The sequence below is a fragment of the Esox lucius genome, chromosome 5 (genome assembly GCF_011004845.1).
Source record: "Esox lucius isolate fEsoLuc1 chromosome 5, fEsoLuc1.pri, whole genome shotgun sequence".
Lineage (NCBI taxonomy): Eukaryota > Metazoa > Chordata > Actinopteri > Esociformes > Esocidae > Esox > Esox lucius.
This window is the reverse complement of record NC_047573.1, coordinates 3,643,332-3,664,260: the sequence shown is the minus strand read 5'-3', so window position 1 is coordinate 3,664,260 and position 20,929 is coordinate 3,643,332. Positions and strand designations below refer to the sequence as shown.

At 42.5% G+C, this 20,929-nt stretch overlaps 1 protein-coding gene across 4 annotated transcripts in view; it reads left to right on the top strand.

Moving 5' to 3' along the window:
- Positions 1 to 13,068, top strand: part of micu1 (mitochondrial calcium uptake 1) — a 60,965-nt gene extending 47,897 nt beyond the window's left edge. For all 4 annotated transcript variants that reach the window (XM_020046725.3, XM_020046724.3, XM_020046723.3 and 1 more), the window contains 8 exons: positions 1,934 to 2,048; positions 2,381 to 2,463; positions 3,142 to 3,259; positions 3,386 to 3,468; positions 5,062 to 5,199; positions 7,053 to 7,161; positions 11,105 to 11,194; positions 11,608 to 13,068. In XM_020046725.3, the coding sequence (XP_019902284.2) occupies positions 1,934 to 2,048; positions 2,381 to 2,463; positions 3,142 to 3,259; positions 3,386 to 3,468; positions 5,062 to 5,199; positions 7,053 to 7,161; positions 11,105 to 11,194; positions 11,608 to 11,771 (900 nt within the window). In that variant the 3' untranslated portion in view covers positions 11,772 to 13,068. The remainder of the gene's footprint in view (positions 1 to 1,933; positions 2,049 to 2,380; positions 2,464 to 3,141; positions 3,260 to 3,385; positions 3,469 to 5,061; positions 5,200 to 7,052; positions 7,162 to 11,104; positions 11,195 to 11,607) is intronic.
- The last annotated feature ends 7,861 nt before the right edge of the window (positions 13,069 to 20,929 follow it).

Here is a 20,929-nt window from a genome sequence, read left to right as displayed (position 1 = left end):
AAGGTGTTGGGAAGCACACTGCCAAAGGATGACGATTTGCATTTGACGCAGCCACATGAACTCCGTCCATACAGGTAGGCCATGTGATTCTGCTTGCTTTGCATCTCGGAAAATTGTGTTAATTGGTTATCATTGGCTGCTGACGACATTGACTTTAAGTTAAGAGTGCAGGTTTATAATCACAGTTTATTTCTTTCATTTGCGTTTAGAAAATCCATCGCTGGTTGCCCTGTTAATCGCAGGTTACCTTTGCGCGGGTGAAACTTATTTGTGTGCGGGTGTTCACGATTGCAAACGTGCATTCGCGTGCCTGGGGTTTCTGCAACGTTTTGGCAATGTTGGTGGTCGTAGAGCAAAACATCAGACTACTGCAGATTATTGAGTGTATGCGCGAAAAGCTACGGATATCCAGATTTTTGTATATGATAATCTCAATACCCTTTTCGGCAAATTGACATTCAGTTTTTCATTTATGTTTTGAACCAATAGAAAACATGAATACAACACATAACGGAATAGGTTAACACATCAGATTCTGGAAGAACAAGGGTTATTGGATTAATTGGAATGATTGAATATCTGACAGACCTTGTGTGTATAATGTAGAGATGTAGCCCAATCATATTGAAGTAGAATGCAATGGTTTAGAAACCCTTTCCAAAGCCACTGTACATAACCCATAAGGTATAATCCAAATTACATTTTTGGCTAGCTATGCCAACTCTAACATTGATTGATCCTGCAAAAGGTGTTCAATTGGTTATAGGCTATTCCTATTTGTTTTCTAATCCATATGAAAGTAATCTAAAAGTAATCAGATAACGTTACTGAGTAATCAAAAAGTTTAGTTACTGATTACAAATGTGGGCAGGTAACTGTAACGGATTACTTTTAAAAAGTAACCTACCCAACCCTGTCCGTGACAAGGGCTGACGTATTGTATGTGATTCTTCACACATCTCATGCTACTTTCTCGTTCCTAGTCCGACTGTTATCCTGGAAAGTTCTAGCCGTTCTCCTTCGACCTCTCGAACAAACACGTTTTTGCACAGTGGACTTCTGCTGACTGGTCTTTTGGTTTGTCGCACCGTTGTCATTAATCTTTACGCCTCGTCCTGTGGCAACAGCCCGGAGGGCGGCCGCAATGCTGAAACAGACGCGCCTGCTACCTTACCGCACCACAAGGTTTCTGTGAGCGACTTGGTGGACCAAATAAACTGACAACTGCGTGTATACGACTAGGCTTAATCTGTGATTTCCCACGCAAATCGATATCTGTTAAACTGTGTGTGTGCGTGCGTGTGTGCGTGTGTGCGTGTGTGCGTGTGTGCGTGCGTGTGTGTGTGTGTGAGGGAGGGAGTGCGAGTGCTGATATGTCTGCTGTGTGACCTGTGACTTTGTGTTATATATGTATGTTCACTGTTATTGTAGTCATATTGTTGACACTGTTGTTAATACTGTACTGTTCTTACAACACTGACTAACACTGTAACCTCCCTCCTCCCTCTGCCTGGATTGCGTCCTGTGTATGTAGCACTTTGCATGATTGTCTGATTGTGTTTACCGTGTTGACTTTGATAGCATTTTCTTTGCATCGGGTTAGCATTTGTGCCGGTCCTTACTGTATGCATTTGTCTGCGCGAGCGCGCGTCTGTCTCTGTGTGTGCATGTGTTTTTGTGTGTGTGTTTGGAGGATACCTTTTCGTCTCACACACAGGGTGTGGGACCTCCCAGTGGCAGCACACAGGGTGTGGGACCTCCCAGTGGCAGCACACAGGGTCCATCTTGCTCGCGCTGCTGTGAAACCCAAGCCTGGGAAGGTCCCCACACTCACGCAAACCACAACTACTGAAATGTCTTTTCTCTTTTTTTCTTGTCTCCTTCGATCTCTCTTATTCTCTCTGCCTATGTGCCCCCTGCTGCTGATGAGTAGAAGATCTCCCAGGAGAGGGAGAAGTTTGCGGATGAGGACAGTATCTTCTTCACTCTTGGAGAGTGTGGGCTCATCTCCTTCTCCGACTACATCTTCCTCACCACTGTTCTCTCCAGTAGGTCCTCTACACACACACACACACACACTTCCCATCTACACACACACACACACACACACACACTTCCCATCTACACACACACACTAATTTCCCCCTTACAGACACACACACACACATTTTCCCAATGTTTTACCAACTCAAACACACAGATACAGATAGACATGAATAAATGCAGACAGACAGGTTGTGGGTTCAATTCCCAGAGGTGGCATTTAAAAATCGAATCAACTGTGCCCTAATTGGAGTGTGTGTGTACACGTCTGTGTGTGTGACGTTCCTGGAGAAGCTTTGTACTGTAGAGTTTGTCTCCTTCTGTGTCTCTCTTCCAGCACCTCAGAGGAATTTTGAGATCGCCTTCAAGATGTTTGACCTGAATGGAGATGGAGAGGTCGACCTGGAAGAGTTTGAACAGGTTAACCTCTTGTGTTCAATACTACTCCCATGATGCCCCCTTACCCTGACAGGGGAGGTCGACAGATGCCCCCTTACCCTGACAGGGGAGGTCGACAGATGCCCCCTTACCCTGACAGGGGAGGTCGACAGATGCCCTCTTACCCTGACAGGGGAGGTCGACAGATGCCCTCTTACCCTGACAGGGGAGGTCGACAGATGCCCTCTTACCCTGACAGGGGAGGTCGACAGATGCCCTCTTACCCTGACAGGGGAGGTCGACAGATGCCCTCTTACCCTGACAGGGGAGGTCGACAGATTCCTTTTCCCTTCCCTTATTTTAATTGATGTAGATAGTAGTTATAACAAAAACTCTTTGTAGTTACCTTGATTTAGCCATGTCTTACAAAGTGGGTAATTTTTGAAACACAATGCAAGTGCAATGTAGTGTTACTTATGCAGGATCATGCCCACAAGATATTGCCCAGAGGGAATAATGTCTGTTATAATTATCCATTATTTTCACAGACAACTAAAAATGTTGTTTTAATAGTTTGAGGGTCAGTCAATTGGGATAGAACATGCTTCTCCTGCCTCTGTTTCCATATCCACATTCATGACAATACTTTATTATCAACATTAATTATAATACCTACCCCCGCCCCCGTCCTTGTCTTCTCCGTAACCCCCCCGTCTTCAGGTTCAGAGCATCATCCGCTCTCAGACCAGCATGGGGATGCGACATCGAGATCGCTCCACCACGGGGAACACACTGAGGACCGGGGGCTGCAGCTCTGCCCTCACCACCTACTTCTTCGGTCAGCTAATCACCTCGTCCAATCATCCGCAAAAAGAAATGACTTGCCCGGCACGCTGGCGCTCCGGAGATATCTCATGCCTTTTTTTGTTTTGTTTTTGGCCGCTGTACTGAATGCTCCCCTCAGGTGCCGACCTGAAAGGCAAGCTGACCATCGGCCACTTTCTGGAGTTCCAGAGGAAACTACAGCATGATGTTCTTAAGTTGGAGGTGAGAGGGGCAGGGGAAGGGGTCCCTCACAGGGCCAGGATGACGGGAGAGATTGAAGGTGGGAGCCTGAGTTGACTCGCTCCATTTTGATGTATTGCCTTTCCTCATTCTCATAATGCCTGACCCCCCCCCCCCCCTCTCCATGCCTCCTTCTCAAAACGAGTTGTCATGGGAGGTCAGAGGGGGAGGGCCTGAGAGAGGAGGAAAGGATAGTGAAACTGAGCGGACTGTTGTTTTGGGTGTGTCTGAGTTTAGTAGATTGTCCTTTATTCTCAAAGTGACAGGGATTTTCCTCCTCTGCTATGCCACCATCTCTATCTGCCTCTACTCTATACAGTGGCTCTCAAAAGTATTCACTCCCTTGACCTTTTTTACATTTTGTGTTACTACATGAAATCAAAATGGATTTAATTAGGAGTTTCTGCCACTGATAAACACAAACATTTCCATTCTGTCAACGTTAAAAATAAAATCTACAAATTATTCTAAATGAATTGCAAATAAAAATACAGAAACTTATTGCTAACCTCCTTTATACATCCGCACCAGCCCTAATCTCCAGCTAATCTCTGTCCTTTTCCATCTCTCTCTGACTCTTTTGCTTTCTCTCTATCCTCTCTCTCTCTCCATTCTCTGTTTCTTTATCTCTTTATGTCTTCCTTCCCTCTCTCTCCTAAAGCAGTACAACTAAAATGTGTTAGCCTAGAGTGTAATAAAGGGGTGATAGTTGGAATGTAGAATTAAGTTATGAGAACTGTATTAAAAGAGGAGCGAGGGGGGGAGTTTATGAGGAATTTGTTTGGCAGCAGAGAGAGGGTGAGTGTCAATAAAGGATAATCAGTGCAATAAAACAAGACATACTGTTCACCCACTTGAAAGCTTACTGGTAATATGGTTTTCTCTCTCCAGTTAGTTTTTCTCCCTTTGTCTATTTGTTAAATTCCCATAACCTTTAATGGTGTGCCAACATGACCCTGTTTTGGCAGAGCAATGCATTTCTAATGCTAAAAAAATAATAACAACAGTACTTTTAAATCATTAATGCATTGAATTAAACTCTCCATTGCTGCCTCTCGATTTCTCATTAAATTCAAAGGTCCTCATTGGCATTGAAAAACATGGATAACTGCCAGAATGGCTAAAATGGGCCAGAATGGCTAAAATGTGTCTACAGTTGTCTGGAGTCCTATTGGAGGGATGCAACCCCATTGTTCCACAAGGATGTACTTTGGTGTGTAGTTGATGGTGGTGGTGAACTGTCTTCACTCCAGCACCCCCCAAACCTGTTTTAATCAAGTGTCTACGCAGCCGTGGCATTTACCGAAACTCCGTCCGGCTGAGCCGTGCCGTCACAACAACATGCCTCACAGACGACCACTCTTTCAATGCCATTGAGATTTCTTCTTGCCAGGGCTGCTAGATCCTGCATTCACTGCTTAAAATCACACATTTTTTCTTAACTCTCTGTCCCCCCCCACCCACTCTCTCCTCCTTCCCAAACCCTCTGCCCCCATCTCTTTCTCCCTCCTACCTCACCCCCCGCCCCTTCCTCCCGCACCCTACGCCCCCCCATCCTCTCCTCATTTGCTCCAGTTTGAGCGTAATGATCCGGTAGACGGCTGTATCACCGAGAGACAGTTTGGGGGCATGCTGCTGTCCTACAGCGGAGTTCAGTCACGCAAACTCAAACAGATGCAGAAGGGCCTCAAGAAGATGTTCAAAGACTCTCAGGTACAGGGTCTCTGTGTGGGCGTGTCTCTCTCTGTGTGGGCGTGTCTCTCTCTGTGTGGGCGTGTCTCTCTCTGTGTGGGCGTGTCTCTCTCTGTGTGGGCGTGTCTCTCTGTGTGGGCGTGTGTCTCTGTGTGTCTCTGTGTGTCTCTGTGTGTGTCTCTGTGTGTGTCTCTGTGTGTGGGCGTGTGAAGAAAGGACTAACTGACAGGTAATTCATCACATTAAAAGCCCTTCTCTGTCGCGTCTGTCTGTCTGTCTTTCCCTGTATTCATCTTTGTCCCTCCATGTCCCTCTCCTCCATCTTCTCTCCCTTTCTCTGCCTCCTCTTCATCTGTCTCCTTTTCTCTCCTCTATCTCCCTCATATCTAACTCTAGAGAGGAGGGAGTGAGGGAGAGAGGAGAAGATGGGAGTGAGGAGGACCAAGGGAAAGCTGGATGTGAACTGCACACTAATCTCTTTAGAATTCAGGAGACTCATTTTTGACTTACTCCATTTAGAATAATCTGAAAGGTGTTTAATCTCCGTTATGAGATGGGTGGGATATGCTGGGACAGGATAGTGTGGGATGTAAACATCTTATTCCTGCTGTTTTTCACCATCAGCGCAGGCTCAGTCCCATGACGTCATAGTGTGATGTTTTCATCTGATTGTCATCCAAATCACTTTAAGTGGCTTAGTGTGGTGTAGCCAAAGGATTGTGTGTGTGTGTGAGAAGAAAGGACTGACTGACAGGTACAACGTTAAAAGTGTAACACAGTAAAAGCCCTTCTCTACTGCAGCTCTCTTCTCTGATTACTGTTCCCTCCTCCCTGACTACTGGTCCCTCCTCCCTGACTACTGGTCCCTCCTCCCTGACTACTGGTCCCTCCTCCCTGACTACTGGTCCCTCCTCTCTGACTACTGGTCCCTCCTCTCTGACTACTGGTCCCTCCTCTCTGACTACTGGTCGCTCCTCTCTGACTACTGGTCGCTCCTCTCTGACTACTTACTACTGTCCTCCCTAACAGTCAGTGTCTCCTAGTTAATTGGGTTGTAGATATCTGTCTAATGCTATAGCAGAGCCATTTTGAGTGGTTCCGTTGTTCAGAGTAGATGAAGAATCCGTTCGAGGCTGATGGTGGAATCATCTCACTCTCATCGTTGTGTCAAATTTGTGTGTACCTCTCCTCCAGGGTCTCGGAGCACAGTGGATTATGGTGATGGTTAATGTTCTGGCCTGAACTACATTGAGCATTGGCCTAATGAAACTACAAATCCCTAAACCCCTGTTCGTTCATTTCACATTTTCTCCTGTGAGTTATTTGATTTCTCTCTGGAGAAACAGAATATGAGCTCACAAACAAAATACTCAGGCACATGTTCCCTCCCTACAGGGCAAGGCAGCAACAACAACAACAGGGAACCTTTAGTGGTGTGTCCTTGTATAATGTCAGCTGGAGTGATGATAATGCGACCTCAATGTTTAGACAGCGATTGGCAGAGAACAGAAATGGAGAGGAAGAGTGTGTTTGTTTACTATTTTCCTTCTTAGTGTGTGTTGCAGTCTCCCTGTCAGTGTGTATTTGTGTGTGTTGCGGTCTCCCTGTCAGTGTGTATTTGTGTGTGTTGCGGTCTCCCTGTCAGTGTGTATTTGTGTGTGTTGCGGTCTCCCTGTCAGTGTGTATTTGTGTGTGTTGCGGTCTCCCTGTCAGTGTGTATTTGTGTGTGTTGCGGTCTCCCTGTCAGTGTGTGTTTGTGTGTGTTGCGGTCTCCCTGTCAGTGTGTGTTTGTGTGTTTTGCGGTCTCCCTGTCAGTGTGTGTTAGTGTGTATGTATTTTCACTGTGTAATGTTTGTTTTGGTGCCCCTCCGTAGGGTATAACGTTTGAAGAAGTGGAGAACTTCTTTACCTTCCTGAAGAACGTGAATGACGTGGACACGGCTCTGAGTTTCTATCATATGGCTGGAGCCTCTATCGACAAAGGTACGCCACAGACGCGCTCATTTAAGTCACTCAAATCCAGAGCCTCTCCTTCTCTTGGACTCTCTTGGACTCTCTTATCCAGTGTCTGTCTGCTCTCGCTCCCCTTTCCTCCTCCCCCCCGGCAGGCCGATTAACAGTCAGCCATCCAGATTCTGCATCAAATCATTGCTCCTGGCTCTGTTGCTCTCCCTTTTCCCTGCCTCTCCCTCTCTCTCTCTCCTCTCTCTCTCTCTCTCGCTTGTCTAATCCCTCTTGGCAATCCTCCATTGGGAAAACCAATTATTTTTATATTTATACTGTATATCTGATTTGCTACTCAGCCTATTAGTCCCACTGCTTTGTTACTCAGCGTGTTACTCCCACTGCTCTGCTACTCGGCGTGTTACTCCCACTGCTCAGCTACTCAGCTTCTTACTCCCACTGCTCAGCTACTCAGCATGTTACTCCCACTGCTCAGCTACTCAGTGTGTTACTCCCACTCCTCTGCTACTCAGTGTGTTACTCCCACTGCTCAGCTACTCAGCGTATTATAGATATACGTGTGTGTATATACATATATATGAGGACAACCCTGTCGCCTGTAGGTTTTAACTCCAACCCTGTCGCCTGTAGGTTTTAACTCCCAACCCTGTCGCCTGTAGGTTTTAACTCCCAACCCTGTCGCCTGTAGGTTTTAACTCCCAACCCTGTCGCCTGTAGGTTTTAACTCCAACCCTGTCGCCTGTAGGTTTTAACTCCAACTTATTTTTTTGCCTGTTTCCGTTAAAAAGAAACACTGAGCAAATTTACTGAAAATGTCAACAATGGCAGTTTTTTTTTTAAGGACATTGCTGCTGTTTAATGTACTCTAATCAGTCCTTTGAGGATTTCCAAATGCTTCTTAGAATCCATCTTGGCCTTTAGATTGAAGGTGGTTTGGTGTATTAGGGAGCCAGACCTATTGAACAGGGTAATAAAAATCAGTGGGCAGGTCACTGGAGAATGTCAGGAACCCCGCAATGGCATTTCCAAAAAATAAAAGATTGAAGAAGTATGGGGAAGTAATATCCGTCAACGTAACACAAACTGAATAATTTTGTATTAACCGTTACTATACCGGCCTATTATGGGAAGCTCCTGTTTTAACTGTTATCAGGTATCATGTGAGCCCCTATAGTACATCCTCGCTCCTTGCCTTGCCTGCCTGGAAGATCCTAATAACACATTCACCACTGCTTCCTCTTGGTCTAGTGGGGTTACTGCACCACGGTATCTAATCTGTACAGTCCTTAAGAAGACTTGCCATCCGTCTGAGCCTGGATCCTCTCCAATCAATCATTTAATCAAATGTATTTATAAAGCCCTTTTTACATCTGCAGTTCAAAGTGCTTTTACAAAACACCCAGCCTTAAACCCCAAGTAGCAAACAACAGTATTGTTGAACTTCAGTGGCTAGGAAAACCCCCCTAAGAAGGCCGAATTTTAGGAAGAAACCTAGAGAGGACCCAGGCTCAGGGGGATGGCCAGTCCTCTTCTGGGTGTGCCGAATGAACATATTAAGAGTCCAAATTGTATTAATTAATAAATGAATGTGGGCTGAGTCCAGAGTCTATTTAAACTTAGTCCAGATGGGCAAGGACAGGGACAACACGGGGGAGGTGTCAGCACAGTGGCAGCTGAAATCGTCAGGTATCTGCAACACAATGAGGACTTTGGACAGGGACAGCAACGGGTCTTTCAAGCCTGGTACTCCTCAGGTGTGGACCTCATGTCCTCCTAGGTTAAAACGGCAGGAGACAGGGAATGCATTCCTTAGATCTATAGGGATTTATAGTGGAGAAGTGAACTGACCCTACTCCCCCAGCACAATAATATGGCAGCGTAAGACCTTTGGGCTTTATAGATTCCTCTTTTCTAGGGAGTGTCTACCTCTGTGACTGTGTATTTATGACTTCACACTGTTTCTACCTCTGTGACTGTGTGTTTATGACTTCATACTGTTTCTACCTCTGTGACTGTGTGTTTATGACTTCATACTGTTTCTACCTCTGTGACTGTGTGTTTATGACTTCATACTGTTTCTACCTCTGTGACTGTGTATTTATGACTTCATACTGTTTCTACCTCTGTGACTGTGTATTTATGACTTCATATTGTTTCTACCTCTGTGACTGCGTCTTTATGACTTCATACTGTTTCTACCTCTGTGACTGCGTCTTTATGACTTCATACTGTTTCTACCTCTGTGACTGCGTCTTTATGACTTCATACTGTTTCTACCTCTGTGACTGCGTCTTTATGACTTCATACTGTTTCTACCTCTGTGACTGCTTTTCTCTGACTTCATATTGTTTCTACCTCTGTGACTGCTTTTCTCTGACTTCATACTGTTTCTAACTCTGTGACTGCTTTTCTGTGACTTCATACTGTTTCTAACTCTGTGACTGCTTTTCTCGGACTTCATACTGTTTCTAACTCTGGGACTGCTTTTCTCTGACTTCATACTGTTTCTACCTCTGTGACTGCATCTTTATGACTTCATACTGTTTCTAACTCTGTGACTGCTTTTCTGATTTCATACTGTTTCTACCTCTGTGACTGCACTCATTTCTCCTCACTGATGTGATTAGCCAAGAGGATCACCTGAATGTCTAGTTTGTTTTTCTTCACACCCTTGTCTTTTTTCTCCCAATTTTTAACCCTTTCTTTCTCTCTTCATCTCTCTTCATCTTTATCACTCTTGGTTTCTCACTTTCTCTTCACAGTTTTTTTCTTCCATGCTTTTTACCCCCTCTAACTCAATTTCGGAAATGAGTAAATTATAGCCATGTCGGTACAGCATATTGGCCCAGAAGGAATCAATTGGATTCTGTGTGCAGAGCAATAAACTATCCTACCATCTACACTTCTCTCTCTCAAGCTCCTTTTTTCTGGCGCGTTTCATTTTTAATATACTGTCTCTGTTTTCCCTTCTTGTTTTCCGCTCTCTTCCTTAAATCTCTTTCACACTCTCTCTTCTTTAATGCCCCTCCTTAACTTTTCTCCGTCCTACTTGACACATTGGCCATTTCTAAATGCGTATTTGCATTCTCCCCTTCTTCTAAATATGATCTTCTCAGAAAAGCCAACAGAGCATGCTGTCCAGTATGAAACAATGCAGAACACTCATAAAAAATTTACATTTAAAACATATTTTTGTTGCCATAGTTACCTCACAACCAAGCTGACCTTGAAGTGTTTTGGTTCCCTGTAAAGAGTTAGCTAAAGTTAACAACGGTAACTAGCTACCATGCTAGCTAATATTAGCAAGTCATCAGTGACTTCACAAAGTGTACACCTCTACCTTCCAATTTCTTTTTTATATTAAAACAGCACAACATCTGATATTCACAGTATTAAAGATGATGATGAATGTGAAGTGACCCCCCAGTAAAGTTGTTCTTCTCAGTCGTAGTTCCTTGTGTGTATCACCAACTTAACACACTCTCTCCACTTTAACACTGCCCCATCCTCAACTCTCTTCTCATCCTCAACGCTCCCCACTCATCCATGACTCACATTTACTCTCTCTTCACTCTCTCCATTTCCTCCTTTCCTGGTTTAGCATGTTCTGATCATTGTGGTCCCTGTAACGACAATAAGGGGTTTTCATCGTCTTTACGGTCTTCTTTCTGTTCCTATTCTCTTCTATGCAGCGTATTGCTCTTTGTCTCCTCCCTCTTCCCCCTTTACTCTCTTCACTCCTCTCCACTCCTCTACTTTTCTCTTCACAGAGGTTTCATTCTCTCACTCCAGGCAGGACTGATACGCAAGCACACACACACACACACCAAACACACACACCGCACACATATGTATATATATACACCCACAGCTGCTTCATGTTCCTGTGTCCACTCCACTTTTCCGCAGTCACGTTAGATCTTCACAGGCTTGTCCTTTCCTCCTTTCTCTCCCCCCTCAGCCACGATGAAGCAGGTTGCTCGTACGGTGGCCAAAGTGGAGCTGTCAGACCATGTGTGTGATGTGGTGTTTGCTCTGTTTGACTGCGATGGTGAGTAGGAGTGTGTGTGTGTGTGTTCTTCATAGTTCCCCTCTGTGTTTATGTGAGACACTTTTTCTTTCTGTAGTTAACTAATGAAAACAGTATCATTTTCCCTTCCTCTCTTCTTTCTCCCTCTTTTCCCCTTCCTCTCTTCTTTCTCCCTCTTTCCCCCTTCCTCTCTTCTTTCTCCCTCTTTCCCCCTTCCTCTCTTCTTTCTCCCTCTCTCTCCCTTCCTGTCTTCTTTCTCCCTCTCTCCCCCTTCCTCTCCTCTGTCTCTCCTCTGTCTCTCCTTCCTGTTCTCTTCTATTCCTAATTATATCCTTAAATCTGTATATCCATCTTTCGTTTCTCATTTCCCCTTGACTTAATTGCCTCTGTCTTTGATGTAATTATATTTTTCTCTCACCCCTCCCTCTCTGAAGGTAATGGTGAACTGAGTAATAAAGAGTTTATAGCCATAATGAAGCAGCGCCTGATGCGGGGCCTGGAGAAACCTAAAGACATGGGCTTCACACGGCTGGTACGCGCCATGGTGAAGTGTGCCCAAGACACCGCTTGGGACTTTGCAACACCCAAACAGCATTAGGTGTGTGTGGGAGTGTGTGGGAGTGTGTGTGTGTGTGTGTGTGTGTGTGAACGTGGTGCGTGCCTACAACTAAGGGTGTATACACAAGAAATATCTGCCAGGCATTGTCTCTCAGCCATAAGGCCAACCTTCTGTTTTCTGGATTCAAAACAAGGCAATTAATTGTCAACAATATAACTCATTGTGTCTCATCACAACCAAAGCTGGTTAAGACAAGGACAGCAATAAGTAGTAATCCATTTTGCACGCTACTGCAATGTACTAAGTGGCTAATTTGGCCATTCTGAGGTGAATGGCACCTTATTGTCTTATTTAATGCACTCCTTTGGCCTGGAGCCCACTGGTTTCCCTCCTGGTCTTGGTAAATAGAAGTGTGCTACATAAGGAAAAACAGATGCAATTAGGTGGCTGAAGTGGAGCATGATAACACGGCGTAGCCCTATGGGGCTTTCCATAGGGGGCTGATGTAGAGCATGCTAACGCAGCTTAGCCCTATGGGGTTTTCCATAGGGGGCTGATGTAGAGCATGCTAACGCAGCTTAGCCCTATGGGGCTTTCCATAGGGGGCTGATGTAGAGCATGCTAACGCAGCTTAGTCCTATGGGGCTTTCCATAGGGGGCTGATGTAGAGCATGCTAACGCAGCTTAGCCCTATGGGGCTTTCCATAGGGGGCTGATGTAGAGCATGCTAACGCAGCTTAGCCCTATGGGGCTTTCCATAGGGGGCTGATGCAGAGCATGCTAACGCAGCTTAGCCCTATGGGGCTTTCCATATGTGACTGTGGCAAGATGTTGTGGTCATTATTGGAGGCGGGGCTATGGAATCTTGTATATTTATAGTTTTTCCATAATGATTGTTTTGGGGAAAGCGAGGGCTGTGTGGAAACCACCTCAACATTGTCAAAAGTTAAACAGCACTTGAGCTGTAGTTCTAGTTTGAACGGTTTATATTTGACTGCATAGTCACAAGACAACGTCATGAACAAGTTCTAGATGTCTTTTATTCTTAATGTTCCCAATTACAATATTCATTTGGATATTGTGTAATGTATCTACAATAGGTTTGTCATCGTGTTATTGCATCTCTCATGTCTCTGTATGATATTCCACCACTGTACACTGATGACACTAGTCTTGACGCTAAAGGTCAGCTGATCCCGTTCCACAAGTGGTTGTCTGAAGTTAATCAAATATTACCGCTTCTTTGTTTACATTTTATTTCAAGGAATGGGATATGGAATGACTTAATAAGGCTGATGTTAAAACAATTGCTCTATCATTAAAAGTATGTTTTTCATATCTGAACAAAGTGTCATTTTTGACTGGTATGGCAATCTCCCCTTCCCAAATTATTGACACCCTTTGTAAGAATTCAAAATCCTTAGGTAAGAGGCAAGTGATCCTCTGTTAGGGGGTTAATCATCTCACCTGTGGTCAATCTTTTACAGGGTTAATCATCTCACATGTGGTCAATCTTTTGCAGGGTTAATCATCTCACATGTGGTCAATCTTTTGCAGGGTTAATCATCTCACCTGTGGTCAATCTTTTGCAGGGTTAATCATCTCACCTGTGGTCAATCTTTTACAGGGTTATTTATCTCACCTGTAGTAGTAACAAATAACTTGGTTCATTGGTTCATGAAAACAACATTTGAAGAACCATTTGGGGTAGGTTTTTGAGTCTTGGACAACGTTTATAGTGGTTCCCCCACTGTTTCAAAATAAAGAATATTCCAAGAACCTTTTCTTTTTATAGTCTAGAAAGTTGTCTAAAGTTGGTTTGAGCGGTTGACAAAGCACCTCGCACAACTGTTAAAGATCAACCAAAAGACACATCATGCAATTACTGCACAGTTAACCAACAAGGGTTAAATGGTAGGAAGCCCAGGACATAGACAAGAAAGCCAGATATAACGTGCAACTCTGGAAAGACTCATACATCCTTCAGGCCAAACAGATAAACCATGTTTTTACAGATGACGAAATGGAGTGTTCAAAGAAAAGACCAAGTAAAATGAGGAGGACTATTGCTAATGCTGTGGGGGTTGTTTCTCAGCCTCTGGCACAAGGGCACTTGAATGCGTGAAAGGCATCATGTTAATAAGCTGATTATCAAACCAGTATCTCGAAAGTGGGTCTCTGTTCAGCGTTTTGGGTCAGTTAGCAGGACAGTGACCCCAAACCGATCCGAAAGCACTCAGGAATGGCTAAAAAAGTGATGGGCTGTTTTGAAGTGGACCGTGATGAGACTAGTTGCTGGGTGAAGGGGCAGCTTGAAACAAGTGTCCCAAAAGTGTGCCTGTGTCTAATGTTTTGGGCCAATTAGCAGGACAGCAACACCAAACACATCTGAAAGCACTCAGGAATAACTGAAGAAGTGATGGACTGTTCTGTGGACCGTAATGAATCTAGGGACTGGTTAAAGGGACCGTTTGAACGTTGCAGAACTAGAGCAGTTTGCTGCCTAAGAGTGCCCTGAGGTGTCATTACAGGAGGGCAGGAAGCTTACTAATGGTTAGAAGACCTATTTAACAGTTGAACAGTTGAAGTATATACTTCAAGGGGGAAAATAAGTAAATTGGTTGTGATAACTTTTGTTTGCTCACAGTGTTGTTTGTGCTCCACTGGTTCTCTTTTATAAAGCAAGACTACTGTGATTGCACACTTTGGTACCCCTTCCATGGTTTATTTTGGTCTTTTTACAATCTTTGATAAACCCCAACAGAATAAATTACACAGGGATTTGGATAATCTCTGTTGTATCTACTGTTATGTAACATGTATTCAGAGTAGGGAGATTATTTTGTTTAACATTGTATTTTTTTCTAATACTTAAAACACTCGTTCCTGTACCTTGTGACACTCCCTGCAATGCCCTTAGGGAAAAAACGTCCATGTCCTAATGTACGGTGGAAGTTCATCTACAGTTCTCAATTACTAGGCATTGTACCTAAATATTACCGAATATTCTCTCTGAGTGAACATCTTTTGGACTGAATGGTAGAGATGAGCCATCAGAGAGCACGATGGGAACTAAAAGGATTGCCTAAAATGTAGCTGCTGACGTTAAACCCTTTTCAGCTAGCTAAATTAACCAGTCATGGGCAAGGATAGTTGGTCTCTTGTACCAAAGTATAATCGGGAGAAAAATGTAATACTTCTTTCAAGGTATTTTGGGCATTACCATGTTAGGGACCAATACCTAACATGTGACATTGTGCTTTGGCAATGTATTTCCAAATGTTATTTCAATAAAAGCACATTAATTTAAAGGGGCAATATATACTGTAACAGTTGATTAACAACAAGCAAAAACAACTAGTAGACATTTCCAGTTAATGTTTTAAGTTAATATTTCTATATTTTTTTTTACAGAATGTATCCAAGTGCCTTATATATTCCCTGTTTAAAATGTCCTTCCCAACATACACCATCCTGGACTAGATAATACTATCTTTCCCAACCTACACCATCCTGGACTAGATAATACTATCCTTCCCAACCTACACCATCCTGGACAAGGTAATACTATCTTTCCCAACCTACACCATCCTGGACAAGGTAATACTATCTTTCCCAACCAACACCATCCTGGACTAGATAATACTATCCTTCCCAACCTACACCATCCTGGACAAGGTAATACTATCTTTCCCAACCTACACCATCCTGGACAAGGTAATACTATCTTTCCCTACCAACACCATCCTGGACTAGATAATACTATCCTTCCCAACCTACACCATCCTGGACAAGGTAATACTATCTTTCCTAACCTACACCATCCTGGACAAGGTAATACTATCTTTCCCAACCAACACCATCCTGGACTAGATAATACTATCCTTCCCAACCAACACCATCCTGGACTAGATAATACTATCCTTCCCAACCTACACCATCCTGGACTACTGTAGGTGATACTATTCCGGATCTTGTTTGGTTAGGGTGGAGGACAAGGCAACAAGTTGTGTTATTGTTTAGAGGCAGGATTCTACACAGTGCCCCTGATTAAATACAGAATATGTGCTAGCACATTTGCTCAGTATTCTCGAGTACAGCATGTGCTAAGTCACTTGAATATGAATGAAATTCACTGCAAGTGATGAGGAGTAAAAATGATCCAGAGCAACGAGAAGGAGCTATGAGAAAAAGGCTAAAGTTGCCAAAAACGGTAACTTCTGTGACCTCAGCACTCCCCTGTGGAGATTTTGGCAACCTCTCCAACACACTGCGGTTCCACTTGAGAAGACGCACACACACACCCCCCTGCCATCATTTAATGAGGTATCCGTGGAGGGAAGCCAGGTTCTTATCTCTGCCCTTGTATCAAGCAGGAATATATCAGGACTAATGAAAAGATGGACCATGTGTCCCAATTGGCTCCCTATTCCCATCATATTGCATACTTCTGACTTGGCTGGGGGCTATTTGGGACACAGTGAATCACTAGACAGAACAAAAGAGAGAAATAAGTTAGGTTATAGTGGAGACAGCTGATGTAACCAGAACAATGCATCATGGGAGAGTGTGGGCCAGCTGCCCTGAGTGCCGGTGATGTGTGTGCGTGCATGTGCATGTGCATGTGCATGTGCATGCGAGCAACAGTGAGTCTGTGTGTAACTGGATCATCTGCAGTGAAAGACTACAGAGGTGAGAGAGTGTAACTCTTTAGGAGGAATATTGGATAACACTTCTCCATAGAAACCAAAGGCATAGAACTTGATTCTAATTGAAATGTCACAGACACACGTACCGTAAACTGAGGCTAATGAAGAACATCACACTCAGATTGCTTGTAATTTGATACAGCTTTTTACTTTCCATAATGTCCATTCTATCATTAGATATCTACAATATGGTATTCATGAACCATTCATAAAATGTTTAGGTTGGTGAACAGTAATTATAATGGCTTACAGTGTGCTGGTATATTGGGTTTGATCCAATAAGTAATACAGGGCCAGAATCACCAATATCGATAATGTTTATTATTAAAAACGGATTACGTGCTTTCATGTAGGGGAGATCGTAATATCCAGAGTTCTAGGTGAAATCCAATAATTTGGTCTATATCCTATGAAAGACTGCATATTTATATATTACAGGTATATATTTTTTTAATTCCATTAAAATAAGTAATTTAGATCAATTTCAATGGGCCAAATATATTATTTGAATGTCTGAATATAGTCTATATTTAATCTAATGATGAATTAGTCCCTTCTGTTCTTTCGCAGCTCAGAATTCTGTTACTTGTGAGTTTTCATATGTTAAAACAAATTGGTTGTGTGGCCACAGTAGCGAACAACCTTCCAAAATACATCATGGTTCGGGATGTTTTCATTTACAGTTGTAAAATTGCTCCACACGATGGAATTGCTCCACACGATGCTCTTCTTTCGTTCAGCCATGGTGTTCATGCATGCCATGAATGTAGGCCTATGTGTGGGATTGGCGGTTGGCGCGGTAGTCTGGGTGTGCGCTGCAACTCATACGTTCAAGTGCGCACAGTCGCAAGCAACAGCAGTGGAGCTGGATAACTGGTGAAGGGCCTAAGATTTCTTCAAAGGGTGGCATTTCTATTCTTTGATGAAATGGGTACAGCCTAGAAGAGAGAAACTGAAACTGGTCTTGATTATATTGACGCTGGAATCGATCTTCAAAAACGAGACGTATTATCTGTAGTATCGATATTTTGGGATCGATCCGCCCAACCCTACTCTGCACGTGCAGGGAAGTTGGTCTGCTGTTGTGGGGGCATTTTATGCAACGACTGTTGGGAAAAACTTAAGGACAATATATATTTCTGAAGACAACGGGATTTTCTTGAAAACTGCAATGTTACTACTAAGTACTATTTCCAGCTTTTATGTTTATTTTCTGTAAACTTGGTGAGATTTTTCTCGCCAAGAACTACAAGAAAGTTTTGCTAACTTGGTTAGCTTAGCTAGCTAGCTATGGAGCTAGGGTAATCGTCCATGCATACCAAGTTCTCACACTAGCCTATTACTAGAAATAGCTAAACGTTAGCTAACGTTTGGATTTATCAGAACTCAAGTGTTTATTTTTTGTTTTTGTATTAATATAATCTTACTTCAACTAATGTTTTATTTTTACCTCTATCAAGAAGTAGCTTGAGTTCTACAACAGGATAAATTGCTAGGTTAAAACTCCCTATTATATTATGGGCGTATCCCGCTGCAGCAGTTTTGTCATAATATTTTTTGTCAATATTTTGAGGTTATTGGTGACATAGAAAATGATAGCTACCGTGTTTTGAATCACTAACTAACCCCTAACTTTGGCCAACCCCTATTAGAGGCCGTTTTTAGAGTGCGCAGAACAAAATCGTTGCGTTCAAAATGTCAATGCAATGCAATGGTACGTTTTGCTTATAAATATAACATTTCAGTAGGGATGGGACACCGAGGCTTTCTGTAACATTGAGGCTCGTTTTGAAAAAAGGCTTAATTGATCTAAGTTTTCCAACAGAGTGGACAGCACGGACATATGCTGGACAAATTGTAATATGTTTTATTTAGACGTATTGTACTTAACCCGGAGCGGCCACCAGCCCTTAATGTATCTCATTCCTTATCAGTTAATTTGTTATGGTAAGGATGCCTGAATAATTAAAGGAAAGGTTCGCTATGTTTGATCCTGGGGCCTTTTTCATCTAGCCAAATCCTGGACTGTGGAGACATTCTTTTTTGGAATTTATACAGTTTTGAGATTAAAACGGTTTTTTTTAAAAAGGAATTATTTCCCGGCTTCAATGAAAGTGAACTGGGTAACGGATATAGCATGCGAAATTATATGATCCATTAGGTTTTCCAAAATGGGAATGCCACAGTGTATTGATAGGTGGTCCTAGTTCTCCTGATTAAAAAAATGGTGCCAAAAAGAACAATTTGCAATCTCCCTACATTTCAGCTTACCCGCCACTTTTTATAGAAATTTATGCAGGTTGAGTTATTGTTTTTATAAAATAAAAAAAGGCTTATATGGAGATTACAAATTGTAAAATTCGACTATTCAGATATTGTGTAACATTGAATTGATCTATCTTTAATTTCTTTACCGGAACGCAAGAGAAGTAGCTAGTTACAACTGTCTTGTAGACACTTCAGAGAAGACTATATAAAGAAACCAAATTACCCAAGGAAATATAATGTAATTGGACACAATACTAAGGTAGTCGATAGGGATGTTGGTCATTAATAGGGGTTGGTATATTTTATCTACATCTCTAATTAAATAGCTTTAAATATGAAATGCTAAGTAATTGCATGTTAGCTAACTTTTGTCACTAATAATCAAAAAACATTCACGATTGGATCAAATGATTTCTCGTTACCTGAAGGTATGTTTCAAAACTGGGGGGGGGGGTTGTGCTGATAATAGGGGGTTCTGCATTTCTGAAATTTCAGTGGACATTGTTATTTTCTACTAATTGGGTAGCAACGTAGCAAAAAATTTGACCCCATATTATTATTGGCCACCTTCCAGATTTATTGGTTAAATTACATTAGATTTAAGTTTTATAGTTCTTCAAAATTAAGTGAAATGTTGAATTTCATGATTTGCAACTGGTCTAAAACAATGACATCCATTCATGATATTTTTTAAATCTCAAACAAATATCTGTAACCTGCATATACATTTCTTTAAAAATTGATGATGGGCTTGCTGAAAGGTTATATTTAATATGATTTAGTATTACAAAGGGCATGCACATTTTAAGCTTCTGTTGTGTTGGAAGAATATATTTTCCTACATTTAGGAACATCTAGAAATGGAAACATTGTTGAATGAAGATAATTAAAGTCAAACACCTTGGAACTGTTCACAGACTTTGGTCAGAAAATGTTGGCCTCAGAATCGTTGAACAGAAGGAAGTCGGGACGTGACAGAAGACGTTTAGGAGGCGTCCCATACAAGAGAAGTGCTGCATTGAGTTGGTATGTCAGTGTCATCATTAGGTAATCATTAATGATTTGGCAAATCTCAAGGACAGAACTCCAATTTAAACCTTGATGGCTCAGTATTTGATTTACCAAACCTTTGGTTTTTGGTCAAAGGCACCCATTTGCATCATTGATTCCAAATGAAACTTCAGTGGTACTTAGGGAATGTATTGTATTAGGTTTTCCTACTTCAACTGTGATAATTCCTAAGAAATGTATATCAGCGCCTTTAGAAGAATATTTTGCCTTTGGTAGATAATTGAGCTGGGTGGAAGCAATTCGTATTCTAACTGTAACTACCCTGGAAGCAAAAACCAGGCCGGAGGGCGGGGGGTGATCTTGATTCATCTTGCTGGATGAAGGTAATATAATAAAGCCAGACGAGCCCACTATAAAGTAGATGAAAGAGACATTCTGTCAGCTGCTATTCAAAACACAGTCTGCTTCGGCAAAAGAGCCTTGCAGTGTTGTTGAATGTGGCTCCTACTTTGCTAGTAGACTCACATCTGACTGGTGCTCACCTCTCCTGCAATAGAAGTGTTGAATGCAGAATAAAACATCGCTCTTGGTAATTGGATATCCAATCCTTGTCAATATTCCAACTGTCTCATCGGCTAATTAATATCATCTAATAATGAAATTACAGATGAGATGAGGGAGAAAGAGGTAATTTGCTATCTGAGTAGGAGGGCTGAACTGGATAGACGGTACACTACAATACCAAAAATCACTCGCATTTGCTTGATCAGCTTATTTCTCCAACCTGATTGAGGCGAACAAAAACAATGACATTTTTTGTCTTCGATACAGTTGTAAAGTTAACAAAGCTCAACAAGTGAAGTGGGTCTTCACTTTAGCTGTAATGAATACATTAACTAATTCCAACAAAATTACTTAAGGAGCTATTTCCTGTGCTAATGTCTGCCAATGTTGAACATAATAAATTGCTCCCTTTCCTCCAGATGTGTACCAAACTCACTAAAAATAGCGGAAATAAAGCTTCTTCTAAAAAAAATTGACATATTAAACAATTATAGGCCAATATCGAACCTCCAGTTCCTCTCAAAAATCTTCCAAAAATGTGTTTCCCAACAACTGAATGCCTTCCTGAAGACAAATAACATTTATGAAATGCTCCAATCCGGTTTCAGATCCCATCATAGTACTGAGACTGCACTCGTGAAGGTA